Source organism: Schistocerca piceifrons, chromosome 8 (assembly GCF_021461385.2).
Source record: "Schistocerca piceifrons isolate TAMUIC-IGC-003096 chromosome 8, iqSchPice1.1, whole genome shotgun sequence".
NCBI classification, from domain to species: Eukaryota; Metazoa; Arthropoda; class Insecta; order Orthoptera; family Acrididae; genus Schistocerca; species Schistocerca piceifrons.
In genome coordinates this window covers 66,105,466-66,131,143 of record NC_060145.1, presented here as the reverse complement: position 1 = coordinate 66,131,143, position 25,678 = coordinate 66,105,466, and the positions used below count along the sequence as shown (strand labels likewise).

The 25,678-nt window shown below is 45.3% G+C and overlaps 1 protein-coding gene across 2 annotated transcripts in view; it reads left to right on the top strand.

Annotated features, from left to right (window-relative positions):
* Positions 1 to 3,356: 3,356 nt before the first annotated feature.
* Positions 3,357 to 25,678, top strand: part of LOC124711483 (cytochrome P450 6j1-like) — a 53,802-nt gene continuing 31,480 nt past the window's right edge. Inside the window, exons 1-2 of one of the 2 annotated variants that reach the window (XM_047241592.1) lie at positions 3,357 to 3,399; positions 12,471 to 12,883. In XM_047241592.1, the coding sequence (XP_047097548.1) occupies positions 12,495 to 12,883 (389 nt within the window). In that variant the 5' untranslated portion in view covers positions 3,357 to 3,399; positions 12,471 to 12,494. The remainder of the gene's footprint in view (positions 3,400 to 12,470; positions 12,884 to 25,678) is intronic. The other variant, XM_047241593.1, reaches the window with a different exon arrangement.

The window sequence follows — 25,678 nt, the reverse complement described above, 5'->3', positions numbered from 1 at the left end:
GTTACCGTACCGTACTTAAACCGTCACTTTGGCGCCGCGTAATCTCTGTTCTGCATCTGAACAGTTCCAGAACACATCTCTCTCTACTGCCAAATTCACGCGCCAACCTGCATTGTCCGCGTTCTCGGGGATTTCCCTCACTTTTACACATTTTTAAATATTAATTTACACTACGCCAAGTTCTCTATTTAGAAATGGACATACCATAACATTACCATATTCAATTACAGTCAACAAAGATGATGTGACTTACCAGACGAAAGTGCTGGCAGGTCGATAGACACACAAACAAACAAACACACACACAAAATTCAAACTTTCGCAACCAACCGTTGCTACGTCAGGAAAGAGGGAAGGAGAGGAAAAGACGAAAGGATTTGGGTTTTAAGGGAGAGGGTAAGGAGTCATTCCAATCCAGGGAGCGCAAAGACTTACCTTAGGGGGAAAAAAGGACAGGTATACACTCGCACACACACACACATATCCATCTGCACATACACAGACACAAGCTGACAAATACTGTCTTACTTGTAGCGCTATTTCATTTGACTGCCGCCAGGCGGAAGCACCTGTGGTTTTGTTTGTGCAACTATCCAGGAGATGGCATTTGCGTTCACTTATTCAACTGCTGCGCCTTGGCTATGCTTCATTGTGGCATTACACGGTGACCAGTACTATCCTTCATCTTGCTGTTGTTTAGGACCACCAGCAGCATTCAATGTGTTGGGAGCAGACCGTGTGTCATCATACAAATAGATTAGCGGGACTGACAATAACAGCTCTGTGTCCTGCTCTAGCAAGTGGGCTATGTGCGCTACAGGATCCCAGGTGGCTGGTGCAGGTTCGGACATGCTGGAGGTTGTTGCTGCCGCAGTTAGAGAGGTCAGTGCAGGTCTCGACAAGATTGTGGCTGAGGTTGCTGCAGGTCCAGACATGGAACAGATCAATATGTTGGCACTCGCCCCTGCAGGCTTGGACGTGTCGAATGTTGCTGCCGAACAAACAAGAGGAAGCTTTACAAACGGACCAAGACATGAAAACAACCAATAATAATAATAATAATAATAATAATTGTAGACAAGGATGTTATATGGGATACTTACTTTTCCATTGCTTCCTGTTCTGCAGGGCTGGGCTGAATAACAACTGTTACTGATGCTTCATGGTTCTTCTTCTTCCTCTTCTGCTGCTGCTGGCTTACTGAGTGAGATAGAGGTCACAGAGCTGCTGAATCTGCCCTATATCCCCACAATGACATTACCAGATACTGCCATCCTATTGGCTGAAGCCTATCATGTGACCATATTCAGGGTTCCTATTGGTTCGCACCCTTTTTTTGGTCTGGACTGTCACGGGAGGAAGTGATGAAAGATCGACAGTGCACTCTGGTGGCAGTGTTGTGAACTAGGTCAGCTGGTCTCCAAACATCAAGGTGAACAACTATGTTTCATTGTGGAATAGGGCGAAGTTGATGTGGGGTGTTAGGCAGTTTCAAAAAAGATATGCTGTTCCAGCACAAGCATCTATCTGCATAAGTAGTGAAAAGCATGATCATACCATTCCACTGCACTGCCTTTATTTGTCGAAAAGTATTCACCACATGCTCGTCCATTACTTTTTCTTTCCACTCATTGTGTAGGAGGCTATGGATACAGCCCTCAGCCTGTAATACACATATTAAATTCATCCCTGAAACTTCCTGGCAGATAAAAACTGTGTGTCAGGCCAAGACTCGAACTCAGGACCTATTGCGTTTCACAGGCCGACAGCACCCTCAGTAGTTGTGAACCAGGTCAGTCGGACTCTGCACCTCATGGTGAACACACTGGCTGGAGCTACCGTCTATGACAACTCAAATTGTTTAAATAAACACTCCATACTTATGTCTATACATCCAGCAGCCCAGCACAGACTGAGCCCTTTTGGTGCCAATTGATGGATGGGGGAAGGTAGGGGGGGGGGGTGAGAGGGGGAGGGGAGGGGGCAGGGGAGGGGTGAGGTGAGGGGAATGGGCGGGTTAGGTTAGTGGAGACAGCCGAATAGACCTATTTTCCCGCCAAAATTTCAGCTTACTGCAATGACGTCATTGCGACATAGCCTTATCTACAGCCCGCCGTCTTGGGTCCACAATCTTGAATAAATGTGGCAACAATGCAGAGTGGGGTGTCACAGACTTTGTCACACTTTGTATATTGCTCCCTCCTACGTATATATCGCGAAGAGACCATGAGTATAAAATTAGAGAGATTAGAGCCCACACAGAGGCATACCGACAATCCTTCTTTCCACGAACAATACGAGACTGGAATAGAAGGGAGAACCGATAGAGGTACTCAAGGTACCCTCCGCCACACACCGTCAGGTGGCTTGCGGAGTATGGATGTAGATGGATGTAGTTCAACACTATTATGATACAGAGAGAACTTCACTTTGTTGACAACGAGTATTTCTGCTGTTCACATGGTAGAATAAGAGGTGAAGACAAATAAGAGAAGGTGCAGTGATTGAACAGACGATAAAGCGAACGCAAAGTGTGATAGTCTCTATGCTTATCAGCATGTAGCAGCGATATTTGCTCGCAGGCTGGTGTCATATGACCGAAAAAGCAAACGTTGCAAAGGTATCATAAACAACCATTCTTCGCCAGTTTCAACCGCATACACTTTCGTATGAAAGTCCTTGGAGAATGAAATCACCGTCTTGATAATAAGAGGCGTCATTTGCCAGATATTGCTGCTTGTTATGAAAAAATGAAATGTCGCGTGGTTAAGGCCTCCCGTTGGGTAGGTTGGTCGCCCGGTGCAAGTTGCCGACTTGCTCGTCGATGGGCATGAAATGATGATGAGGACAACACAACACCCAGACCCTGAGAGGAGAAAATGTCCGATCCAGACGGGAATCGAACCATGGCCCCTTTGCACGGCATTCCGTCGCGCAGACCCCGTAGGTATCGGGGCAGACACTGCATATTAAATTTCAACACCAAATAATAATTTAACACGATAAACATGCATTGTTTTATTGACTTTTCAAATCAGCAAATTTCGTTGCAGCACTCTTATAACCAAAGGAAACAGTAGCTACCGCTTGCGAGATTCCTCCATACATTAATAGCTCGCGAAATTAGTTCGAGGACCTTCTGCCGGTATAGCTAGAGCGCTGTGTTACAGTAAAACACGTGGGACTTATTTCCTGTTATCGACACGTGGTGGAACGTACGCAAGCTCTGCCGCTAGCCACTTACGTCGCTGCTAGTGGACAGCTGACAACTGATGCGTCATGGTGAACTGGGTTATCTGCACGCGCTCGCTCTTACAGTATATAAGGCGAGAGCTGTGCATCCATGAGACACAGTGGTGCATCGCTTCAGTGCCCAGACTCCACTCGTAGACAACAACGGTGAGTGTTCACGCCGGACTGGCGCAACGCATTGTAACGGCGACGTCAGATTCAACAACAGTAAGGGCTAGAGTGAAACGGAGCTAAATGTCTCGTCCTGGAGGTTACTTGGTAATTATATGTATGTGATGTCTGTTCATTCGAACGTGTCTGAAAGTACAGACATTACATACATAATTAAGGAGATTACAGCCAAACATCCCTCACTGCAGATGAACTCCAGGCTAGAACTCTTATGGTAATTGCGGGATGATGCGTGTAAAGAGACTAATGAGCAGGATTAGTATACCAGTAGTGTGTGGTATAAGTCGAGAATTTAGGTCTGACTGGAACTGTGCTAGGGTAGTCCGTGTTGTGGTTGTGGTGACCACTGGGTCTGGATGGCATACTGGTCTGCGCAACTGCCTAGCAAGCAGGAGACCAGGTTCGAAGTCCAGTTCAGCACAAATTTCCCATTTGTCCCAATGATATAAATCAATGTCCTTTGGTAGCTGATGATTTTAGTTCCTTTGTGGCTTTCTTCTGTAATTGTCTACTTCTTGCTGTTTTATTTTACCACACAACTTTCGTTTCACATACATCACAAAGTGGTCTCTTTATGCATTCTAATCCCAAAGTTTCTTATGAGTTAATACTTTTCTTACAAAACACTTGAAATCAGAAAACGTGTGATACATAATGGCCAGCTTAGGGTTAAATGGTAAAAGACAGTTTTGTCTCTTTCCCTCTATTAAATTGAATGTATTATGCAAATTTGAGATTAGGATAATAAATTCAACTCTTTCTAAAACATTTTGTTAAAATGTACCGATTTCCACAAAACACAAAAATGTTTATTTTCTTGTTAAATATAATAAATTCTTTGTGATATAAGACGTAGCATGATGCTCTGTCGCTATGTTTACGTGGAGTTCCCAAAATGCTTCATCATGAAACGATTTTCCTATACCACTTCTGGTTAGACATGTAAAAAATACAATAACGATAATGGAATTTCGCTTCTAGGTACCGGATTTCCTCTTCCACAGTCGATTTGCGCCCTTATGTGGACGCACAACCGTTTCTGACACGTGACCGATTTATCAGGTTACTCCTTGTTTTTAAAAAAAATCCGCTAATCTACGTGAAGCAACTTTTGGGCAGTGACGGAGAAGTTGAAACTTTATACTCAGCATTTTTAATCGATCAGAAATGGTCGTCGTGCCGACTAAATTAGCAACCAGAGGAGCTGATTTCCGAACAGCTGTAAAACAACTGATGGCGTAAAAAATTTGTGTAAAACAACCGACAACATTGGGAACCCGATATTTGACCAGGCTAGCAAAACCTCTTCAGGCCATAACATGTAAACAGGAAACAGTAAAAAAGTGTTTTTTCCTTATCTGTATCAGTGATATCTGCGTAGGTTGCATTTTATCTTATCTGTGGTAGCTTTGTTTAGTTGTCAAATGACTATTATCTAAGAACCTGAGAAACTGTTCGTTATCAAACAAACATCATGACAGTGTTTAGTATTTAATATTACCGTCAGGTTCTGTCATGAAAAAAGACGGAAAACTTTCAGTTAGTGTTCAGCTACTCCTTCTAAAATTTGTTGTTGCAAGAGCCTTCCTCCCAGGATTAATTAATTAAATTCAATGGTTTTTACAGCAACCAGTACAGCCATTACAACTGCTTATGTTAGTGACAACAATTAAATTTCAAAAACACAACTATTTTGTACAAAAAGATCACAAATTCAGCAGTTAATATGTCCGAGATCTATATCTACTTCTTGTACATAACGTACTATTGAACTCTCAATTTTGAAGTTGTTCTCACTCGTCAGTGTTTCAATATTTGTTGGCATTGTAATGGTTCTTTATTTACGTGACCATTACGGCACTCCAACCAGTAAAATCGTACTACTTTTCTGCGAAGTAACAGACATATTTTTGTGACAATATTCACATTTGGTTTTATTAATGTATAGGTACTCCGATGTATCGATATATTACAGTGATATGGTTCTTGTATGTATTCATTTCTTTGAGACTGTCATAATCTTTGACTTACTTGTAACGGTTTTGGTGGGAATGCGCACAGAGCAGTCTTTGTTTCACTTTGCAGTAGTTAAGTTGTTATTTCGCTTTGTAAAAGAACAGTCAAGTCTTGTGTTTGGTTAAAGTGGAGATTAAATACATGAAGATTGATGCAAAACTGTTTTCTTGATGATGTGACAATTAAGAAGAAGTATATGTGAATTTACAAGAAGTTTAAAAAAAATATGGATCGTGAAGACCAAGTCAAAAATTATTTCTACCGTACCATTGTTCTGATCTGGGATTGTTGACCATAAAGAATTTTCTGAAAAACGCATTTGTTAGGTCTTCAAATATTGCTAAAATACAGATCTGGACCTTCTAGCAGTCAAAGTGGAATCACCCTAGAATCAACAAGATGAGCCATAACAACATCGACGAAATCTACATGGGAATCCATTCAAGATAAGTGCCAAAATTAATGACTTTGTTACAGTGACTCCATTATTTCCATTCTGACGATACCATCAGCAGTCAATAACTTTGTTGTTGCCCGATAAAACGAACATATGCTGCGTGAGCAACATTATTAATCTGATTTCTAACCTACTTTGCAAGTTGTGGTGTTGTTAGAGCATCTTCATTTTTAGAAGCTTTTCTCGCAGTTTATTTGATGTGGTATATATTTGTAACATCCCAATATGACATGATGATCTTCTTCGTCTTCTGCATGTTCACTACATGTGGGAGGATCTGTGACTAACAGGGAAACATTCGTGTCCCAACCTTATTCTGATAACTAATGTTACATATCTTCTTGGGAGATTTTTTTTGGCGTTCCACGGTTTCGTTAGTATAGTACGCTGTATTGAAGCGAACGAAAAACCATTTTTCTGCTCCAATGTCTGCCACTGGGCCTCCCATTGCTCGTATGCCTCTTTCTTTGACACATATAGAAAGTCGCAGTGTGGAAGCTTTATAAACAGCGGGTCCCCTTCTTTGATACCTTTTCTTTTTAGCAAGAGTATCTACTATTTCGTTATGCCGGATACCTGAGTGTCCCTTTACCCACATTAGATGAACAGATTTATTATCTTTGTTGGCTTTTGTTATTAATTGTACCACATCAAAAACATAGCTGTTACCAGGCTTCCACTTTCGACGTTCCAACTGCTCAAAAGCACTTTTGGAGTCAGTCGGATTTAGTATTCCGTTCACTTTTCTGGTTTCAAACTTAACTGTTTTTTTTTTTAATTGCTGTTACTTCTAGTGAATAAATACTACTAAATGCTGCCAATAAAAGCTGTTTAGCTATCTGTGACCTAAAGCAATAATATGCACAACCAACTCCCTCATTTGTTTTACATCCGTCAGTATATGTGTGCAAAAAAACCTGGGCATTTTCTCTCCAGGTAATTTGTCACGTCACTGTGAGCTCTAAAGTCTTCACCAGTAAAGTCTGCTAGACAAGAAATTTCAGATTGAACAACTGTTGCCCGCACGATGTTCTTCACTTCACTTCACGTACTTCCAATACTGATGTTAAGTCAATACTGACGTTAAGTCTGCGCCACTATCTCAGAAAACGAGCCTCTCCCACTCCCTTTTGTTGTGGTATCTGTTGCCGGTTATGGTACTCTACTTTCACTCATTTCTATGGTGCAATTTTCTCCTTAACATTGTATGCCCCCGAAGGACAGGAGTTGGTAGCTACCTACATAAGAAGCTACGTACATGAGAAAGGGCGGACGATCTGTTGTGTGCCGTCGACGTTGGGGTCATTCGAGATGAAGGTCGGATTCGGGAGGGTGGGAAAAAAATCTAGCATGCACTTTCAATGGGCGCAACCCAGCAAGCATTCGGCTTAAGGAATTTAGGAAAATCACGGACGTGTTCAGCGTCTTACCAGGGCGCAAGCTTAATGGGTATGTGAAGACACAGCAGCACGATATAAAGTGAGACTTAGGAGGACGACGGTTCAATCCCGCGTCCGGCCATCCTGATTTAGGTTTTCCATGATTTCCCTAAATCGCTCCAGGCAAATGCCGGGATGGTTCCTTTTAAAGGACACAGCCTACTTCCTTCCCCGTCCTTCCCTAATCCAATGAGACCGATGACCTCGCTGTTTGGTCTCTTCTCCCAAAACAATCGAATCCAGTCCTACCCATAAAGTGAGACACTGCGCACTTCTAAGGGATTATTGGGTTGGAGCATATCTTCGCAGCGTTTTTCAAAAAAAGATGTTCAAATGTGTGTGAAATCTTATGGGACTTAACTGCTAAGGTCATCAGTCCCTAAGCTTACACACTACTTAACCTAAATTACCCTAAGGACAAACACACACACCCATGCCCGAGGGAGGAATCGAAGTCCGCAGCTCGTGGTCGTGCGGTAGCGTTCTCGCTTGCCGCGCCCGGGTTCCCGGGTTCGATTCCCGGCGAAGTCAGGGATTTTCTCTGCCTCGTGATGACTGGGTGTTATGTGCTGTGCTTAGGTTAGTTAGGTTTAAATAGTTCTAAGTTCTAGGGGACTGATGACCATAGATGTTAAGTCCCATAGTGCTCAGAGCCATTTTTTTTTTTTTTTTTTTTTTTTTTTGAGGACAACCTCCGCCGACACCAGTCGCACAGTCAGCGTTTTTCCATAAGTTTAATAAACACAACAGATACACGTGTCAGAGACTTTAGTCATCAATAATATATTCTCCTTCACTATTTACAACAGTGTGCCAATGCTGGGGTATCTTTCCTATTCCGCTGTTGTAGAAATCACCTGGTCTTGAGGCGAAGAAGTCGTCGAGCCAGGTTCGGAGGGCATTTTCATACAGAAAGGAAGTTCCTTGAGTGCTGTTCGGTAGAGAGAGGAAAAGGTGAAAATCTGAGGGCGCAAGATCAGGTGAATAAGGCTGGTGCGGAATGACTTCCCAAAGCATCTCGTGTGTAGTGTTTATCAGTCTAGCAGAATGCGGGCGGGCGTTGTCGTAGAATAGCATAACTTCACGCAGTCTTCCTTGTCGTTGTTCTTGGATTATGTCTGAAAATCGTCTCGCTTGTTGAGAATAAATGTCAGCGATGGTGGTTACACGTCGTGGAAGTATTTCGTAGTACACCACACCGCCGCAGTTTCACCAGATGCCCTCTGATGTTTGTACAGGAAGTTGCTGCTTTGTTTGGGCTCATTCATTCCTTTATTTCCATTATGTTAGCATAAAGACACCATTTCTCGTCACCAGTAACGGTGTTGTTCACAAGCCAATTGATGAACAATCAGGAACACACATATGGCCATCCACCGTTTTTCGTGATAGAGCATGCAGTAACCACTTTGGAACCTCGTCGTCGCATGCAAATGTCGCGCGACGGTGGTACGATCACAGTTCGTCACATCTGCCAGACCTGAAGTACACTGACGTGAATCATTGCGGACTAATGCGTCTAGCGATATTTATCAAGCCCTGAGGGTCGTGCAGAGTCACTACTGTCAAACGATCCTCCTTAAAACGAGGGATCCATTTTCTTGCCGTGCTCTGTGCAGTGGCATTATCACCATATACGGCGCAAATACTGCTTGTTGCTTCTGCTGCTGTCACCCCTCTACCGAATTCAATCATAGGAATGTCTCGGAAATATTCCGACACTTGGCACTCCATTTTCTACGTCCACGGCTCCACACACTATCTCCAAATGGCAAAATGACAATATAGGTACTCAAATGGGAACAGTAAACTACAAATAAAGAATGGGAGTCAATAAATAAACACACACCAAACGAAATACCAACATGCAAAACAAAAAGGCCACGAACGTATGCACCAACCTAACATAGACTAATATTTACTGCAGGTTGGTGATTCGCAACTGTGTTCCGACCTTGAACTGTGGCCTTACGCGATTAATCATATCGATAAGCGGACGAGCGGCTCACTGAAACTGCATCTAACTCCGCTAGGAACTTTAAGGCATACGACGAAGGGTACTTAGCCTAACGCTATCACCTCCCCACTTCCCATTGTTGGTGAGCATCCGTGAGAGCTCTTGTCTGTAGTGACTGACTCATCTAGAAACGTTCGCTCTCGAAATTTTAACAGTAAACGCTTCTCGTGTATCGTCTTCCACTAGAGTTGTATCAGCATCTCTGTGACGCTTTCGCGCATACTAAACGAACCTGTCACGAAACGTGCTGCTCTTCTTTGGATCTTCTCCATTTCATCTATCAGTCCTTTGAGGCATGGGTGCCAGACTATCGAACACTATTCAAGTACCGGTAGAGCGAGGGTTTTGGTATGCTACGTCATTCGTGAGTGGAATCCTGAGGATTCTTCTAACGGATATCCTTCTGGCATCTCGCTTTCCTGTGATTTGTTTTTTGTCGTCGTTCCGTTTTCAAATGTTCAAATGTGTGTCAGATCTTATGGGACTAAATTGAAAAGGTCATCAGTGCCTAAGCTTACACACTATTTAACCTAAATTAGCCTAAGGACAAACACACACACACACACCGCCGGCCGGAGTGGCCGTGCGGTTCTAGGCGCTACAGTCTGGAACCGAGTGACCGCTACGGTCGCAGGTTCGAATCCTGCCTCGGGCATGGACGTGTGTGATGTCCTTAATTAGTTCTAAGTTCTAGGCGACTGATGCTCTCGGAAGTTAAGTCGCATAGTGCTCAGAGCCATTTGAACCAAACACACACACCCATGCCCGTGGGAGGACTCGAACCTCCGCCGGGAGCAGCCGCACAGTCTATGACTGCAGCGCCTAGACCGCTCGGCTAATCCCGCGCGGCCGTCCCGTTTTAAATAGTTCTGTACGCACACATTATCTGATCAAAAGTATCCCGGTGCTCCCGTGTACCGTGAAATTCACCACCAGATATCACAAGAAGCGGGTCTGCCAATACGAAAGGAGGTAGGAAGTATTCTGTTGATAGTAAAGAAACAGTGGCAGCAGAGTGGAGCTGTCAAGAGAACTCGGGGACTTGGAATGTGGGCAGCCATTGGATGACACCTGATTAACAAAACAAACAGGGGCATTTCAGCCCTTCTGATGCCGCCCAAGTCGACTGTTTGTGATGTAATTGTGAAGTGTAAACGCGAGGGAACAGCCACAGCTAAACCACGACACGACAGATCTCATACAGTGATGGACAGGGATGGTCGAGCATTACCGACACTTGAGGTAGTGTAAAGATCGACGCAACTTTGCAGTGTGTTGCCAATGATGTAGGACTGTGAGACGACCTTGAGGTGCCTATTTCCGAGACGGTCACTTTAGTGCAGTAGTAGTGGTGCAGGGTACCCTCCGAAATGCACCGTACAGCGGCTTCTGGAGTATGTATATAGATGGAGATGTAACGGTGATTATACACTACTGGCCATTAAAATTGCTACACCACGAAGATGACGTGCTACAGACGCGAAATTTAACCGTCAGGAAGAAGATGCTGTGATATGCAAATGATTAGCTTTTCAGAGCATTCTCAGAAGGTTGGCGCCGGTGGCGGCACCTACAACGTGCTGACATGAGGACAGTTTCCAACCGATTTCTCAAAATGGCTCTGAGCACTATGCGACTTAACTTCTAAGGTCATCAGTCGCCTAGAACTTAGAACTAATTAAACCTAACTAACCTAGGGACATCACACACATCCATGCCCGAGGCAGGATTCGAACCTGCGATCGTAGCGGTCGCCCGGTTCCAGACTGTAGCGCCCAGAACCGCACGGCCACTCCGGCCGGCCCGATATCTCATACACAAAAAGCAGTTGACGGCGTTGCCTGGTGAAACGTTGTTCTGATGCCTCGTATAAGGAGGAGAAATGCGTAATGTCACATTTCCGACTTTGATAAAGATCGGATTGTAGCCTATCGCGATTACGGTTTATCGTATCGCGACATTGCTGCTCGCGTTGGTCGAGATCCAATGACTGTTAGCAGCAAATGGAATCGGTGGGTTCAGGAGGGTACTACGGAACGCAGTGCTGGATCCCAACGGCCTAGTATCACTAGCAGTCGACACAACAACCATCTGCATGAACAGTTCGACGACGTTTGCAGCAGCATGGACTATCAGCTCGGAGACCATGGCTGCGGTTACCCTTGACGCTGCATCACAGACAGGAGCGCTTGCGATGGTGTACTCAACGACGAACCTGGGTGCACGAATGGCAAAACGACATTTTTTCGGATGAATCCAGATTCTGTTTACAGCATCACGATGGTCGCATCCGTGTTTGGCGACATCGCGGTGAACGCACATTGGAAGCTTGTATTCGTCATCGTCATACTGGCGTATCACCCGGCGTGATGGTATGGTGTGCCATTGGTTACACGTCTCGGTCACCTCTTGTTCGCATTGACGGCACTTTGAACAGTGGACGTTACATTTAAGATGTGTTACGACCCGTGGCTCTACCCTTCATTCGATCCCTGCGAAACCCTACATTTCAACAGGATAATGCACGACCGCATGTTGCAGGTCCTGTACGGGCCTTTCTGGATACAGAAAATGTCTGGCTTTGCCCTGGCCAGCACATTCTCTTGATCTCTGACCAATTGAAAACGTCTGGTCAATGGTGGCCGAGCAACTGGCTCATCACAATACGCCAGTCACTACTATTGATGAACTGTGGTATCGTGTTGAAGCTGCATGGGCAGCTGTACCTGTACACGCCATCCAAGCTCTATTTGAGTCAATGCCCAGGCGGATCAAGGCCGTTATTACAGCCATAGGTGGTTGTTCTGGGTACTGATTTCTCAGCATCTGTGTCTCCAAATTGCGTGAAAATGTTGTCACATGTCAGTTCTAGTATAATATATTTGTCCAATGAATACCCGTTTATCATTTGCATTTCTTCTTGGTGTAGCAATTTTAATGGCCAGTAGTGCACGTTTTGCTCTTTGCCTATACACGCTATTGTGTCAAAGCATGTCGGCGTATCTACAGAAGCGGAGTGGTCAACAACCTGAAGGGTGGGTGGGGAGGGGAGGGGAGGGGAGGGTTTGTGCATCGTAACGGCCTACAGCGCTGACTGTGTGCGTTCTCTTGTCTGCAGCAGCAGCCGGACCGCGGGACAACCATGGCGCTGGTGACTGGGAGCTGGGTGCTGGACGGCCTGCTCGTGCTGTTGCCGCTGCTCTACTGGTACACGACGCGCCACTACTCTCTCTGGAGGAAGCTCGGGGTGCCCTACATGAAGCCGACGCTGGTCGTCGGCAACATGGGCGGCGTCGTGACGGGCCGCCAGCACATGGGGGAGCCCATATACGAGTGCTACCTGCGGGCAGGGGACGAGCCCTTCATGGGAATGTTCGCCTTCGATCAGCCGCTCCTGATGGTCAAGGACCCCGAGCTCGTGGGCCGTGTCTTGGCCTCAGATTTTTCCTCCTTCTACCGGCTGAATTTTACCATACCGGAATCAGAGGAATCTGTGGGTGGACGGTCAATCTTCTCCACCAATGGTCCAAGGTAAGAAGTACAATTATTTCAGTTAGTTTACACAAGTCACAGGATCAAAACGACGCTGAACAAAAGTTTTGCCCAGAATGCCTATTTCTTTATAAGCATACATTAAATGGAAAAATTACAGTCTACTTCAGTACTCTAAATGGAAGACTTACACGTCTATATGGGTAATTAAAAATTAGGAAAGATTATTTATTTTCGTCCTAAATGCATACAGGGGATTTGTTTTAACTTGAGATAACCCAATGTCTCGAAACGACAGATGGTTCGAAGAAACATTCTAGATATAAAGCTAATACACATTAAAGACATGTGTCTGTGCTACAACCAACACTTCATAACCACCCCTACAGCATGGGTGGGGTCAACTTTGTATTTTCAAACGGTATACAGCCCATATTTTCAGCACAATCAGATTCTACGCCAAAATATATGTATTGCTTACTCATAGTAGATGCCGATGTAATCGACACATATCAAGCGTGCCTGTTTTTGCAATTGACAACCGAGGTTCAGATAGCTCTGAGTACTATGGGACTTATCATCTGAGGTCATCAGTCCCCTAGAACGTAGAACTACGGAAACCTAACTAACCTAAGGACACCACACGCATCCATGCCCGAGGCAGGATTCGAATGTACGACCGTAGCGGTCGCGCAGTTCCGGACTGAAGCGCCTAGAACCGCTTGGCCACAACGGCCGGCTGAGAACCGAGGCGTTTGACTCTACGTTTCATTTACGATGTATTAGGTTGGTGCATAAGTTGGTAGCGTTTATGTTTTGCAGGTTCGTATCCCGGTTGCTGAGGGTTCATTTATTGATTGTCCTTTATTATTTGTAAAATGGTTCAAAATGGCTCTGAGCACTATGGGACTTATCATCTGAGGTCATCAGTCCCCTAGAACGTAGAACTACGGAAACCTAACTAACCTAAGGACATCACACACATCCATGCCCGAGGCAGGATTGGAACCTGCGACCGTAGCAGTCGCGCGGTTCCGGACTGCGCGCCTAGAACAGCGAGACCACCGCGGCCGGCTTATTATTTGTAAGTCAATTTTCCTATTTAAGTTTACGTTTTGTCATTTTATCATTTGGAAATAGTAAGTGGGGCTGTGTAAGCTAGAAAATACAGTGCCAAGTGGAGAAATCGAAACATTTCCGACATCATCTTCGGCGACAGCAGCGGAGGCAACCACAAATATTTGCGATGTGTATGGGGATAGCGCCATTGGACAGAACGTGGAAAGAAAATGATTTTCTCGTTTTTTGGAGGGTCGTTTTGACGTTAGTGACTCTACACATTCAGGAAGCCCTTGGGTGTTTGGTAAAGGTCGTTTCATCGCGTTAGTCCACAATGACCCACGTCAGTGTACTTGAGAATTGGCATGAACTGTGACCATTCCACCTTCGTGCGACATATTCAGGCGACGAGGAAGGTTAAAAAATCGGGAGTATGAGTACCGCATGCTCTAATCCATAATTACAAATAACTGGCGAGTGGCTATATGTGCATCTCTGCTTGCTCGTCATCGATTGCCTCGTGAACAACACCAATTGCTCCTACCCTGTATCGTTACTGGTGACGAGAAATAGTGTATTTGTGCTAACATAAGGAAAATAAAGGAATGAATGAGCCCAAGCAAAGAAGCAACTCCCTGTACGAAGATGATTGTGATGATTTATAGTGGAGGGCGCTAAGCAGCTAGGTCATCAGTGCCCTTGCATTAATGTTATACCGAAGAAGATTTTCACAGTCTGTGGAAGGAGATCAATAAACTGGAAAACTACATTGAACCCATCACAGGAAACATAAAGCACCCCCAGGAAGGTTAGGTTCATAAAAGCTCGTAATAAATTACCGGCGATACGGATAACTAAATAAAATCATGGATAAAATACCTGTAAGGACGCTGTGAAAAAAGGGACAAGTAACCGTGGCTGGATGACAACTTAGAACTAATACGTGACCCAGCCACTCTGTAACACATTAAGATCTGACACCCAGTATTTTGGGAAGAATTCCGGACACCATACAAAATTTTAAGACACGAACAACACTTGCCTCGTTATCAGTTAAAATAGAAGAAGATCCTGTGGGAGACCCAGTTTAACCCTCAGGTCACCATATAAAACACACTCAGTTAAAAGATGTACTGCCAGCTGTGTCCCGCATCTCTGACGTACTGGGGACTCGTCCCGACGTAAGAGGAAGCCATGTGTCAATGGACAATGTTCCACTCTAAGCCGAGTAGGAGCTATTTCTTCACATCGTCGCGAGCGGAGGGAGGTGATCCATATTCGCACTGAAGTCTTGATGGAATGCAGTTTATTATTACTCACAGCCAGCCACTGAGACTCCCACCAGCATATGGCCTTCCTGGTCACAAATGAAGTGACAGCCCAAGAGGGACTGTACAGTGGGCAGGAGAAGGAAAGGAGCAAGCCTCCTTAACAGTAGCATCAGCGACAGCGAGGTCGTATCGCTGGATGCCTGTATGCCCTGGAACCCAGCAAAAAATTATTTTTTTGTTTTGTCTGTGCAAGAGAAGGAGAGTGTCCTGTACCAGTTGCACCATCCGATCTGCTGGGTATATGTGTCCAACAGCGAGAAGGGCACTTTGAGAATAAGAACAAATGATAAATTTTTTGTCACTACGCCTTCTCATCTGGTCCATTGCCCTCAGGTTAGCAAACAGATCTGCGTAATAAACTGAAAACTCCTCTGGGAGCCCTATCCTGAGGACACTGTAGGGGAACACGACAGAACAAGCGGAAACAAAAAAAATGGTTCAAATGGCTCTGAGCACTATGCGACTTAACTTCTGAGGTCATCAGTCGCCTAGAACTTAGAACCAATTAAACCTAACTAACCTAAGGACGTCACACACATCCATGCCCGAGACAGGATTCGATCCTGCGACCGTAGCGGTCGCTCGGTTGCAGATTGTAGCGCCTAGAACCGCACGGCCACTCCGGCCGGCCAAGCGGAAACATCTCCCTGCTTAGAACTATCCGTGTAGACAGTAATAAAATCTGGGTGGCTACGTAAAATTTCATTACATTTAATTTCAAAACAAGTCTGGGGTACAATGCTTCTTGAAAGCAGTCAGTTCTAAAAGCAATCTGGGCCTTGGTAGTAGCCGGGGGGAGGTCGTACATCACCCCTGGCTGAGGACCTTAATACCCCCACCTGTAATAACTCAAGGCTCTCCCTTGAACGGATCTCAAATGGCCTTGCTCCGTTAGGTCGATGATCGAACAGCCGTTCCAGTGGCGGCTGAACAACGTAACTGGATGCTGGCGATGTAGGAACAGACAATGCCCTACATGCATGGCGTACCACGAGAAGAAGACGTCGAATAAACACCGGAGGCTCACCAGCCTCCGCACACGAACTAACAGCAGGGCTCGTGCGATAGGCCCCTGTCGACAGCCTTATACCCTCGTGATGAACTGCATCCAGCATTTTAAGGTATGAAGGCCTTGCTGACCCATAAATCTGGCATCTGTAGTCAAGCCGGGGTCGCACAAAAGCCTTATAAAGTTAGAGCAGACGCGGTCTGTCGGCTCCCCAAGACCTGTAACTGACACATTTAAGGGTGTTTAAGGCCTTGAGACATCTCAGTTTCAGTTCTTTAAGCTGTGGCAACCATGTTAACTTCTAATCAAAGATAAGACCCAGATACGTCACCTTTTCCTTAAAAGTGAGAACAGTGTCCCCCAGTTTTAAAACGGGCAATTTAAACTGACAGTGGGAACGATTAAAAGCAACACAAACTGTTTTCTCTAATGAGAATTTAAAACCTGTGGTGCAAGACCATTCCTCCAATCGCCTGATCGTCAGTTGTATTTGCCGAGTAGCCGTGGTGAGGCTGGAGGATGCACAGAAGATGGAGAAGTCGTCCACAAACAAGGAACATAGTACTGGACGTCGCACTGTGGCTGTAATACTATTGATTGCAATGGCGAAAGCCGTGAAACTTAAAACACTCCCTTGATGGACAAAATTCTCCTGCTTAAAACGGAGACAGAGCATTCCCAACCATGTATATAAAATATCTGTCCGAGAGAAAGGACTGTATGAAGGTTGGTAGACGTCCACGGAATCCCTACTGATGGAGCTGCTACAAAATATTATGCCTCTAGGTAGTGTCGTAGGCCTTTTCCAAATGGAAGAAAACACCGACAAGGTGTTGCTTACGAAGGAAAGCGTGTTGGATTTCAGCTTCGAGCAGGGTCAGGTTATGTACCCCTTGTCGATGTTACAAGATACCCCTGTATTCGTACAGCTGCTATTGGCGGTCGAGAGTTGTGCCTTGAGCTCCTCCTAACGGATTTCCATACTTTACTTGCGGATGTGGAGTTGTTGATGGAGTTCAGGAACTCTTGCCAAGACCTTTGCTTACTCTCCCGAATTATTCTCCTCGCCTTTGCGTACGCCATTAGAAAGTTTGCAAGATTCTCATCTGTAGGGCCTCGATTGAATCTGCACACAGCTGCCATCCTGTGCCTGATTGCAAAACGACACTCATCGTTCCACCAAGGGACAGGTCGCCTCCCACGCACTTCCACAGTCTCTGGGATGGATGCATCAGCAGCATGGTGAATCACAGCTGTAATGTGATCCACCCAGTCCTGGACGCCGTCATATTGCTCGAAAACAGCTAACTGCCTGTAAAGCATCCAGTTAGCCTTCTTGAATAACCATCTAGGTGGCTTTCTTTCAGGATCTGCTCCATGAGGCAGATGGATCCAGATAGGGAAATGGACACTACCGTGAAGGTCATCGTCCACTGTCCACTGAGCAGCGTCCCCAAGAGCAGGCGAGCAGAGGGAGAGGTCTATGGCTGTAGATGAACCCGTAGCAGTGCTAGAATGTGTGGCTTGACCAATGTTCATCAGTATAAGATTTGTTGTGTGTAGTATATCCTCAAGTACCTGTGTGCATTGAAGTCCCCTAAAAGGAGAAAGGGTCAGGGTAGTTCATCAAGAAGATGAGTGAGGACGCCTACTATCTAGAGGCTCGTGGGGTGATAAGTACACAGAGCACACTGTGATGTCAAAATGGGCAACTATCCAAACAGCAACCGCTTGTAGTATTGTTGTTAAGGGAATAGGTGAGGAGTGAAAAGTATCCTTTACGAAGACTACAACCCCACCTTTTGGCCTGTCACCAGTAAGGTCGTCGTTTCTATAAAGGTGATAGCCTCCAAGCACAGGTGTGCCAGTCTCTTTAAAATGAGACTCTTGAAGGCGGAGGCAAAAGGGTCTGTCCTGTACAAGGAGTCTCAGTTCTGCCAGATGAGTCCCGTATCCATTTATATTCCATTGAAGTACGGGAGCCATTTCATTAGTGTGGTCTTGATTTACCCCCGTCTTTGTGCCAAGCTGGTGAGGCGCTTGTAGAGCGAGGCAGAGTGGTGGGCTGACTGGGTCTGGTGACGAGACATCAAAATCCATGATGTCCTCATCATTAGTCAGATGTGCCAGAATGACGTCTGATGGCGCCCGGGTCAGCATTCTACGCGAAATTATGAGATCCTTTCCCTGCTCCCTTTCCCAGCGAGAATGAGGGAGAAAGGGAGCGGTGAGAGCCACTTTTCTTTGAAGAAAGTTGGCGTTGAGGGGCACTCTACTGTTGGGGTGCCTTCGGGTACTGTGGAAGCATTACTGGTCTCTTCCATCATAGCTGTCTGGATTGCTATGTCTTTCACTTTTCTTTGGCACATACAGGTGCAAGCACAGGTGCTAGAGGTGGATAATGGAACACTGGACGTTGTCTGAGCCGAAGCGTCGACCTTAGTAAAAGGTTTCTGCGCCACCGAGGCATAAGAAGTGACGAAGATAGGGGTTTCATCACCTGATAGTCCTTTTTGGCTTCTGTGTAGGGGATCCGCTTGGTCACTTTAATTTCCTGAATTTTGCGATCCCCTGAAAAAACAGGGCAGGGTCGGCTCCAGACTGGGTGGCTTCCAGAGCAGTTAATACAGTCTGCTGGAGATGGACAGTCTGTCTCAGATTCAAAGGCTGCCTTTCCACACTTCCCACAATTCGCTTCCCCTCAGCAAATCAGCGTTGTATGACCAAAACTCTGGCATTTGAAGGATCGCATATAGGTACATAGGGTTCAACCCTAAGTCGGAGGAAACCTGCCATGATGTGTTCAGGTAGCAATGGAGAACTGAAGGTCTCAATAAAAGTGGCAGTCTTCTCAGTATCTCCATTTTTCTTGCGTGTCCTTTGTTCCACATCTATGATCCCTTGTGATGCCTGTTCTTGTTTGAGTTCAGCAGCGTCTGTATCCATAATATCACGACAGGTACCACACCTTTGCTGGAGTTATGCAACTCAACAATGATGTCGTACTCACCCAATTTCTGTGACTTCTTAAGGAGTTCCACCTGCTTTGCCCAGTTAGTCTCAACAAGCAAGGAACCATTGAGCAACCGCTTAATAGACTTTAAGGTACGAGCCAGCCCATCTAAGCTTTTATGGATATAGAAGGGGGACACTTTTTCAAACGTCCCCTCCTTCCTCTTGATCACTACAAAGACATTGTTATTCATGACTCCTTGAGCCCCATTACTGACAACAAATTGATTATGAGGAGGACTAGACTCCCTCATTCTTTTGGATGAATGGGTATGAGAACTCCCAGGTGGCACATCCTTCCCACTGCGAGGAGAAGAAGAAGATTTCGAGCGTTCCATCTCGGCCCCACGAGCAGCTAGGGAAATAAGGGCCCACTCAGACAGAGCCCCACATGCCTGAGTAAGCCGTATACAACTAACAAGGGAACCTCCCCATCGCACCCCTCTCAGATTTAGTTGTAAGTTGGCACAGTGGATAGGCCTTGAAAAACTGAACACAGATCAATCGAGAAAACAGGAAGAAGTTGTGTGGAACTATGAAAAAAATAATCAAAATACACAAACTGAGTAGTCCATGTGCAAGATAGGCAAAATCAAGGATAGTGTGAGTACACGAGCGCCGTGGTCCCGTGGTTAGCGTAAGCAGCAGCCGAACGAGGGGCCCTTGGTTCAAGTCTTCCTTTGAGTAAAAATTTTATTTTCGCAAAGGTATGATCTGTCCGTTCGTTCATTGACGTCTCTGTTCACTGTAATAAATTTAGTGACTGTGGTTTGCGACCGCACCGCAAAACCGTGCGATTAGTAGACGAAAGGACGTGCCTCTCCAATGGGGACCGAAAACATTTGATCGCAAGGTCATAGGTCAACCGATTCCTCCACAGGAAAACACGTCTGATATATTCTATACGACACTGGTGACGGCATGTGCGTCACATGACAGGAATATGTTGTCGACCCACCTAACTTGTACACTTGGCGAATGGGTAAAAAGATTCTTCTATCTTGCCAGATTTAGGTTTTCTTGTGGATGTGATAATCACTCCCAAAAAAGTGATGAAAACATAAGATTTTGTCACATAAACTGAAAATAAAAAATTAAAATTTTCACTCCAGGGAAGACTTGAACCAAGGACCTTTCATTCCGCCGCTGCGCACGCTAACCCTGAGATCACGGCGCTCCTTCATCCTGTAAGTAGGCTGTTTGTTTTCTTATTGGCAACGTTACGTAGCGCTCTGTATGAAAATCACTGGCTGTGCTGTGTGCAGTCTATGGCTAGTTTGCATTGTTGTCTGCCATTGTAGTGTTGGGCAGCGGCAGCTGGATGTGAACAGCGCGTAGCGTTGCGCAGTTGGAGGTGAGCCGCCAGCAGTGGTGGATGTGGGGAGAGAAATGGCGCAGTTTTGAAATTTGTCATGAACTGCTATATATATTATGACTATTAAGGTAAATACATTGTTTGTTCTCTATTAAAATGTTTCATTTGCTAACTATGCCTATCAGTAGTTAGTGCCTTCAGTAGTTTGAATCCTTTATTTAGCTGGCAATAGTGGCGCTCCCCTTTATTGCAGTAGCTCGAGTAACCAATATTTTTGTGAGGTAAGTGATTTGTGAAACGTATAGATTAATGTTAGTCAGGGCCATTCTTTTGTATGGATTTTTGAGTCAGATTGCGTTGCGCTAAAAATATTGTGTGGCAGGATAAGCACAGTCTCGTATATAATTCTTCAAAAGGGGACGTTTCAATCCTCTTTCCTTTATGTTGCCTATCTTATACGGACTATTCAGTTTGTATATTTTGCTTATTTTTTTCATAGTTCCATACAATTTCTTCCTGTTTTCTAGATTGATCTGTGTTCAGTTTTTCAAGGCCTATTCACTGTGCCAACGTATAACTAAATCTGAGGGGGGTGCGATGGGGAGGTTCCCTTGTAAGGTGCAGCAGGTTCCCCAGAGGTTGCCCACTAGTGACTGTTCCACCTCAACAGCCCTGCATCTCATCAGTGCGCAGCACACCTTGAGATTGAGGTTTCTTTTTATAGAGGTTTATTCCATCCTCACGATCCAGGTGGTGAAGCCAAGATCCCCATTCCCTGTGACACACAATGTTCCACCGGCGCGCCGCATGGTGGTCGCTGAAGCATGCCCAGAGCTTATGGTGGCAGGAGACTGGCGGCGCTTACCAGTCCCCAGCTCAGGAACCCCAGGGTCGCCAAGCCCGCACCCAGCAAATGAATGCTGAGCCCCTGAGGGGCCCATACAAACATCAGCGCGCATCTGGTGGAACAGCGACGATGTGGTGTACTACGAATTACTTCCCCGAGGTGTAATCATCACCTCTGACATTCATTGTAACAACTGAGACGACTTGCAGACGTAATCGAAGAACAACGGCCAGGCAGACTGCTGAAGTGATGCTACACTGTGGTGACGCCCGCCTTCCTTGTGCTAAACTGACATAAACATTGTGCAAGAGGTGGGTTGGAATGTCATTCCGCACCTGATCTTTCGCTCTCAAATTTTCAGCTTTTCCGCTCTCTACCAAGCAGCCTTCAAGAAATTTCCTGTCCGCACGAAAAGGCGCGCCGAACATGGCTTGAAAAGTTCTTTGAAACGCCTGGTATGGCAGAACAGAGCGGATTACGTTGTGGAAAGGGGCCAAAATACGTTGCTGTCAGTTTCACTCAACATACAAACTTTATTCATCAACACTTAATAATACAAAAAGGATGCAAAACGCCCAAAACTTTAATCGACCTCCTTTGATTAACTTTAGATCGGCTGAAGGTCACACTCCAAATCCAAGACACAAGGCCTAAGCAAGAAATTGAAATACAAGGTTCTTCTGGAGGTTTCACCCAAGAATATTTTCTAAATATTCAATCTTAACAGGCTGAAGGACTTAGCAATTTAATTTTAATGGAACTTGGCTGGAGGCTGCATATTAGGCAATAAGAAGAGTTTCAATAAAAAGGCAGAAGGCCTTATCTTAAAACAAAAGCATAACAATCTTATGCCTTAAGGGCAAGATAACAACATTAATTTAAAAGACATTGAAACTCGGCTGAAGGCCACACATCAACCAAATAACCAAAATCCAAACAGGGAAATTACTAAACAAGGAACGGCACTCAGAAGTTTCCAAGGGTCGGCCTTGGATTGTAACACTAACGCCCGTTTAGGCGAGTGAGACTGGCAGCCTGCCCAACGACTTCTTAATCTGGAGGCAACCCAACGACAGACAGCCGACCGACCAATCAACCAAATCAGTTCCGCTCCACACACCCATCAAAACGACCACAAGATTTCAATAGACGACACATAGAATATTGGCGCCCACACCGGCCAACGACACCTCAACTGCCGAACTACAAGCCGCACTGGACAGCAACAACATGACGAGGAAAATACATCTACATCTACATCTACATCTATACTCCGCGAGCCACCTTACGGTGTGTGGCGGAGGGTACTTATTGTACCACTATCTGATCCCCCCTTCCCTGTTCCATTCACGAATTGTGCGTGGGAAGAACGACTGCTTGTAAGTCTCCGTATTTGCTCTAATTTCTCGGATCTTTTCGTTGTGATCATTACGCGAGATATATGTGGGCGGTAGTAATATGTTGCCCATCTCTTCCCGGAATGTGCTCTCTCGTAATTTCGATAATAAACCTCTCCGTATTGCGTAACGCCTTTCTTGAAGTGTCCGCCACTGGAGCTTGTTCAGCATCTCCGTAACGCTCTCGCGCTGACTAAATGTCCCCATGACGAATCGCGCTGCTTTTCGCTGGATCATGTCTATCTCTTCTATTAATCCAACCTGGTAAGGGTCCCATACTGATGAGCAATACTCAAGAATCGGACGAACAAGCGTTTTGTAAGCTACTTCTTTCGTCGATGAGTCACATTTTCTTAGAATTCTTCCTATGAATCTCAACCTGGCGCCTGCTTTTCCCACTATTTGTTTTATGTGATCATTCCACTTCAGATCGCTCCGGATAGTAACTCCTAAGTATTTTACGGTCGTTACCGCTTCCAATGATTTACCACCTATGGCATAATCGTACTGGAATGGATTTCTGCCCCTATGTATGCGCATTATATTACATTTATCTACGTTTAGGGAAAGCTGCCAGCTGTCGCACCATGCATTAATCCTCTGCAGGTCCTCCTGGAGTACGTACGAGTCTTCTGATGTTGCTACTTTCTTGTAGACAACCGTGTCATCTGCAAATAGCCTCACGGAGCTACCGATGTTGTCAACTAAGTCATTTATGTATATTGTAAACAATAAAGGTCCTATCACGCTTCCCTGCGGTACTCCCGAAATTACCTCTACATCTGCAGATTTTGAACCGTTAAGAATGACATGTTGTGTTCTTTCTTCTAGGAAATCCTGAATCAAATCACAAACCTGGTCCGATATTCCGTAAGCTCGTATTTTTTTCACTAAACGTAAGTGCGGAACCGTATCAAATGCCTTCCTGAAGTCCAGGAATACGGCATCAATCTGCTCGCCAGTGTCTACGGCACTGTGAATTTCTTGGGCAAATTACGTCACCGACCAGGGCAGGTAACCGGAATGTCAACGGCCACACAGCAGAAGACTGTTGGTGAACTTCCATAATAGGGAATAAATAAAGTTTCACAGGAAGACGGCTGGAATCTAGCCGACTTAAATACACACACTTTGTTGCTCGCGGGAATGTCCCAAAAGCGAAAATCAGGATCAAACGAAGAAATGTAAACCGTTAAGTGGGGACTCAACTTTCATGTCCAAGATCGGTGGGCGACGAACTCGTAGCACTCGCAAGCAGCACCTCACACTCCAACTGTGCGTGCATGCCACCAGCGGCTCCAGCCCGACTCCGCGCGACTTGCTGGCTGCTCCACGCCAAGCACGCGACTGGACTGCCGCTCCGTCCGCGACTGCTGCTCCGTCGCGAATGCACTGCTGGTGTGTCTCCCACTCACGGACTGCCCGACACACGACAACATGGAAATACTGCCGGTCGCTCCAGAAATGGTACGATAGTGCGCTTATCGATACGCGCTGCTGCTGCCACTCACGGGCAAGTAAGGCAGGAAATTAGTGGCGCCAGTAAATGGAATAAGAAAACGAGGCGGCACCACCGTAATAGAAGATGACAAACAATTAATGGGATGAACATGAACGGCTCATTCTTCTCTTCAAAATCAGGTGATTTCTACAGTAGCAGAGTGAGAAAGTTACCCCAGCATTGGCAGACTGTTGTAAATAGTTAAGGAGAAGGTATCATTGACGACTAAAGTCTCTGTTATCTGTATCTGTTGTGTTTATTTAACTAATGGGAAACCTACGAACACGTGCACCAACCTAATAAATGTAAACCTTCCTGTTCTAACGGCTGATATTTGTGTTCAATCGTTACTTGAGTGTCACAAACGCGATTGTACAGTACTTAATAATATGGGTAGAAATTGACGTTTATGGCAAATAAGCTACTTGTATGGTAACGTTGTTTTCTGTTCCCTACGGAGTTGAGAGTGGTGACTACGCAAACCATCGGAATGCTTGATTTCGGTGGCCACCCTCGAACCCCACCATGAGATTGACTGATTTCCGTATGTGTTTCCATCCAACGCCGTAACTCTTGTACTTGCCGCTACGCGGTTACCGGCGGAATAAAACAACCATTGTAATAAGGTAAAATGTCCGTAAAATGATAGTGACAGGTGCACCTGCCATGGATACTCACCTCAATGGTGATAGACAAGGGCACTCACCAAATTCAAGCATTCCAATGGTGAGAGGAAAGGGGACTGGCCAAAATTAAGCAGTACAACGGTGAGAGGCTTAGGGTCTCATGGATATCAAGCACTCTGTTGGGAACAAAACCATTACATTGACATCGTTGTTCCTGGATCATGGGAAACTTAGTTTCTAACGAGACACTGAAACGACTAACTATATTGCACCATACAGTCCATTTGCAATACTAAAGTAACTTTCGAACATCAGTATCAACCGTTATAACACAAAAGTTTACATGTACATCGTAAATGAAATGTAGAATTAAATGTAACGGTTCTCTTTCGCAAAAACAGGCATAATTGATATTTGTCGATTATAGCGCCACCTAGCACAAATGGGAAACAATGGTTTGAGTAAATTGTACCACGTCTTTTGGAGTATAATTCGAATATACAATAAAAATGGATGGTTCCCATTTGAAAACACAAAGCTGATCCCGTCCACCACGCAAGAGTGGTGGTTAGGAGGTGACGAGCTATAGCATAGACTGATGTTCCCTTTGCTAATATTGACTTTTCATGTAGAACGTTGTTTTCGTGATGTGCCTCTGTTTAGAGGTATTTAGTTGCCTCAAGTTAGAAGAAACATCGGATATGTAGTCGTCTCCCGCATAATACTTTCACTTCCAG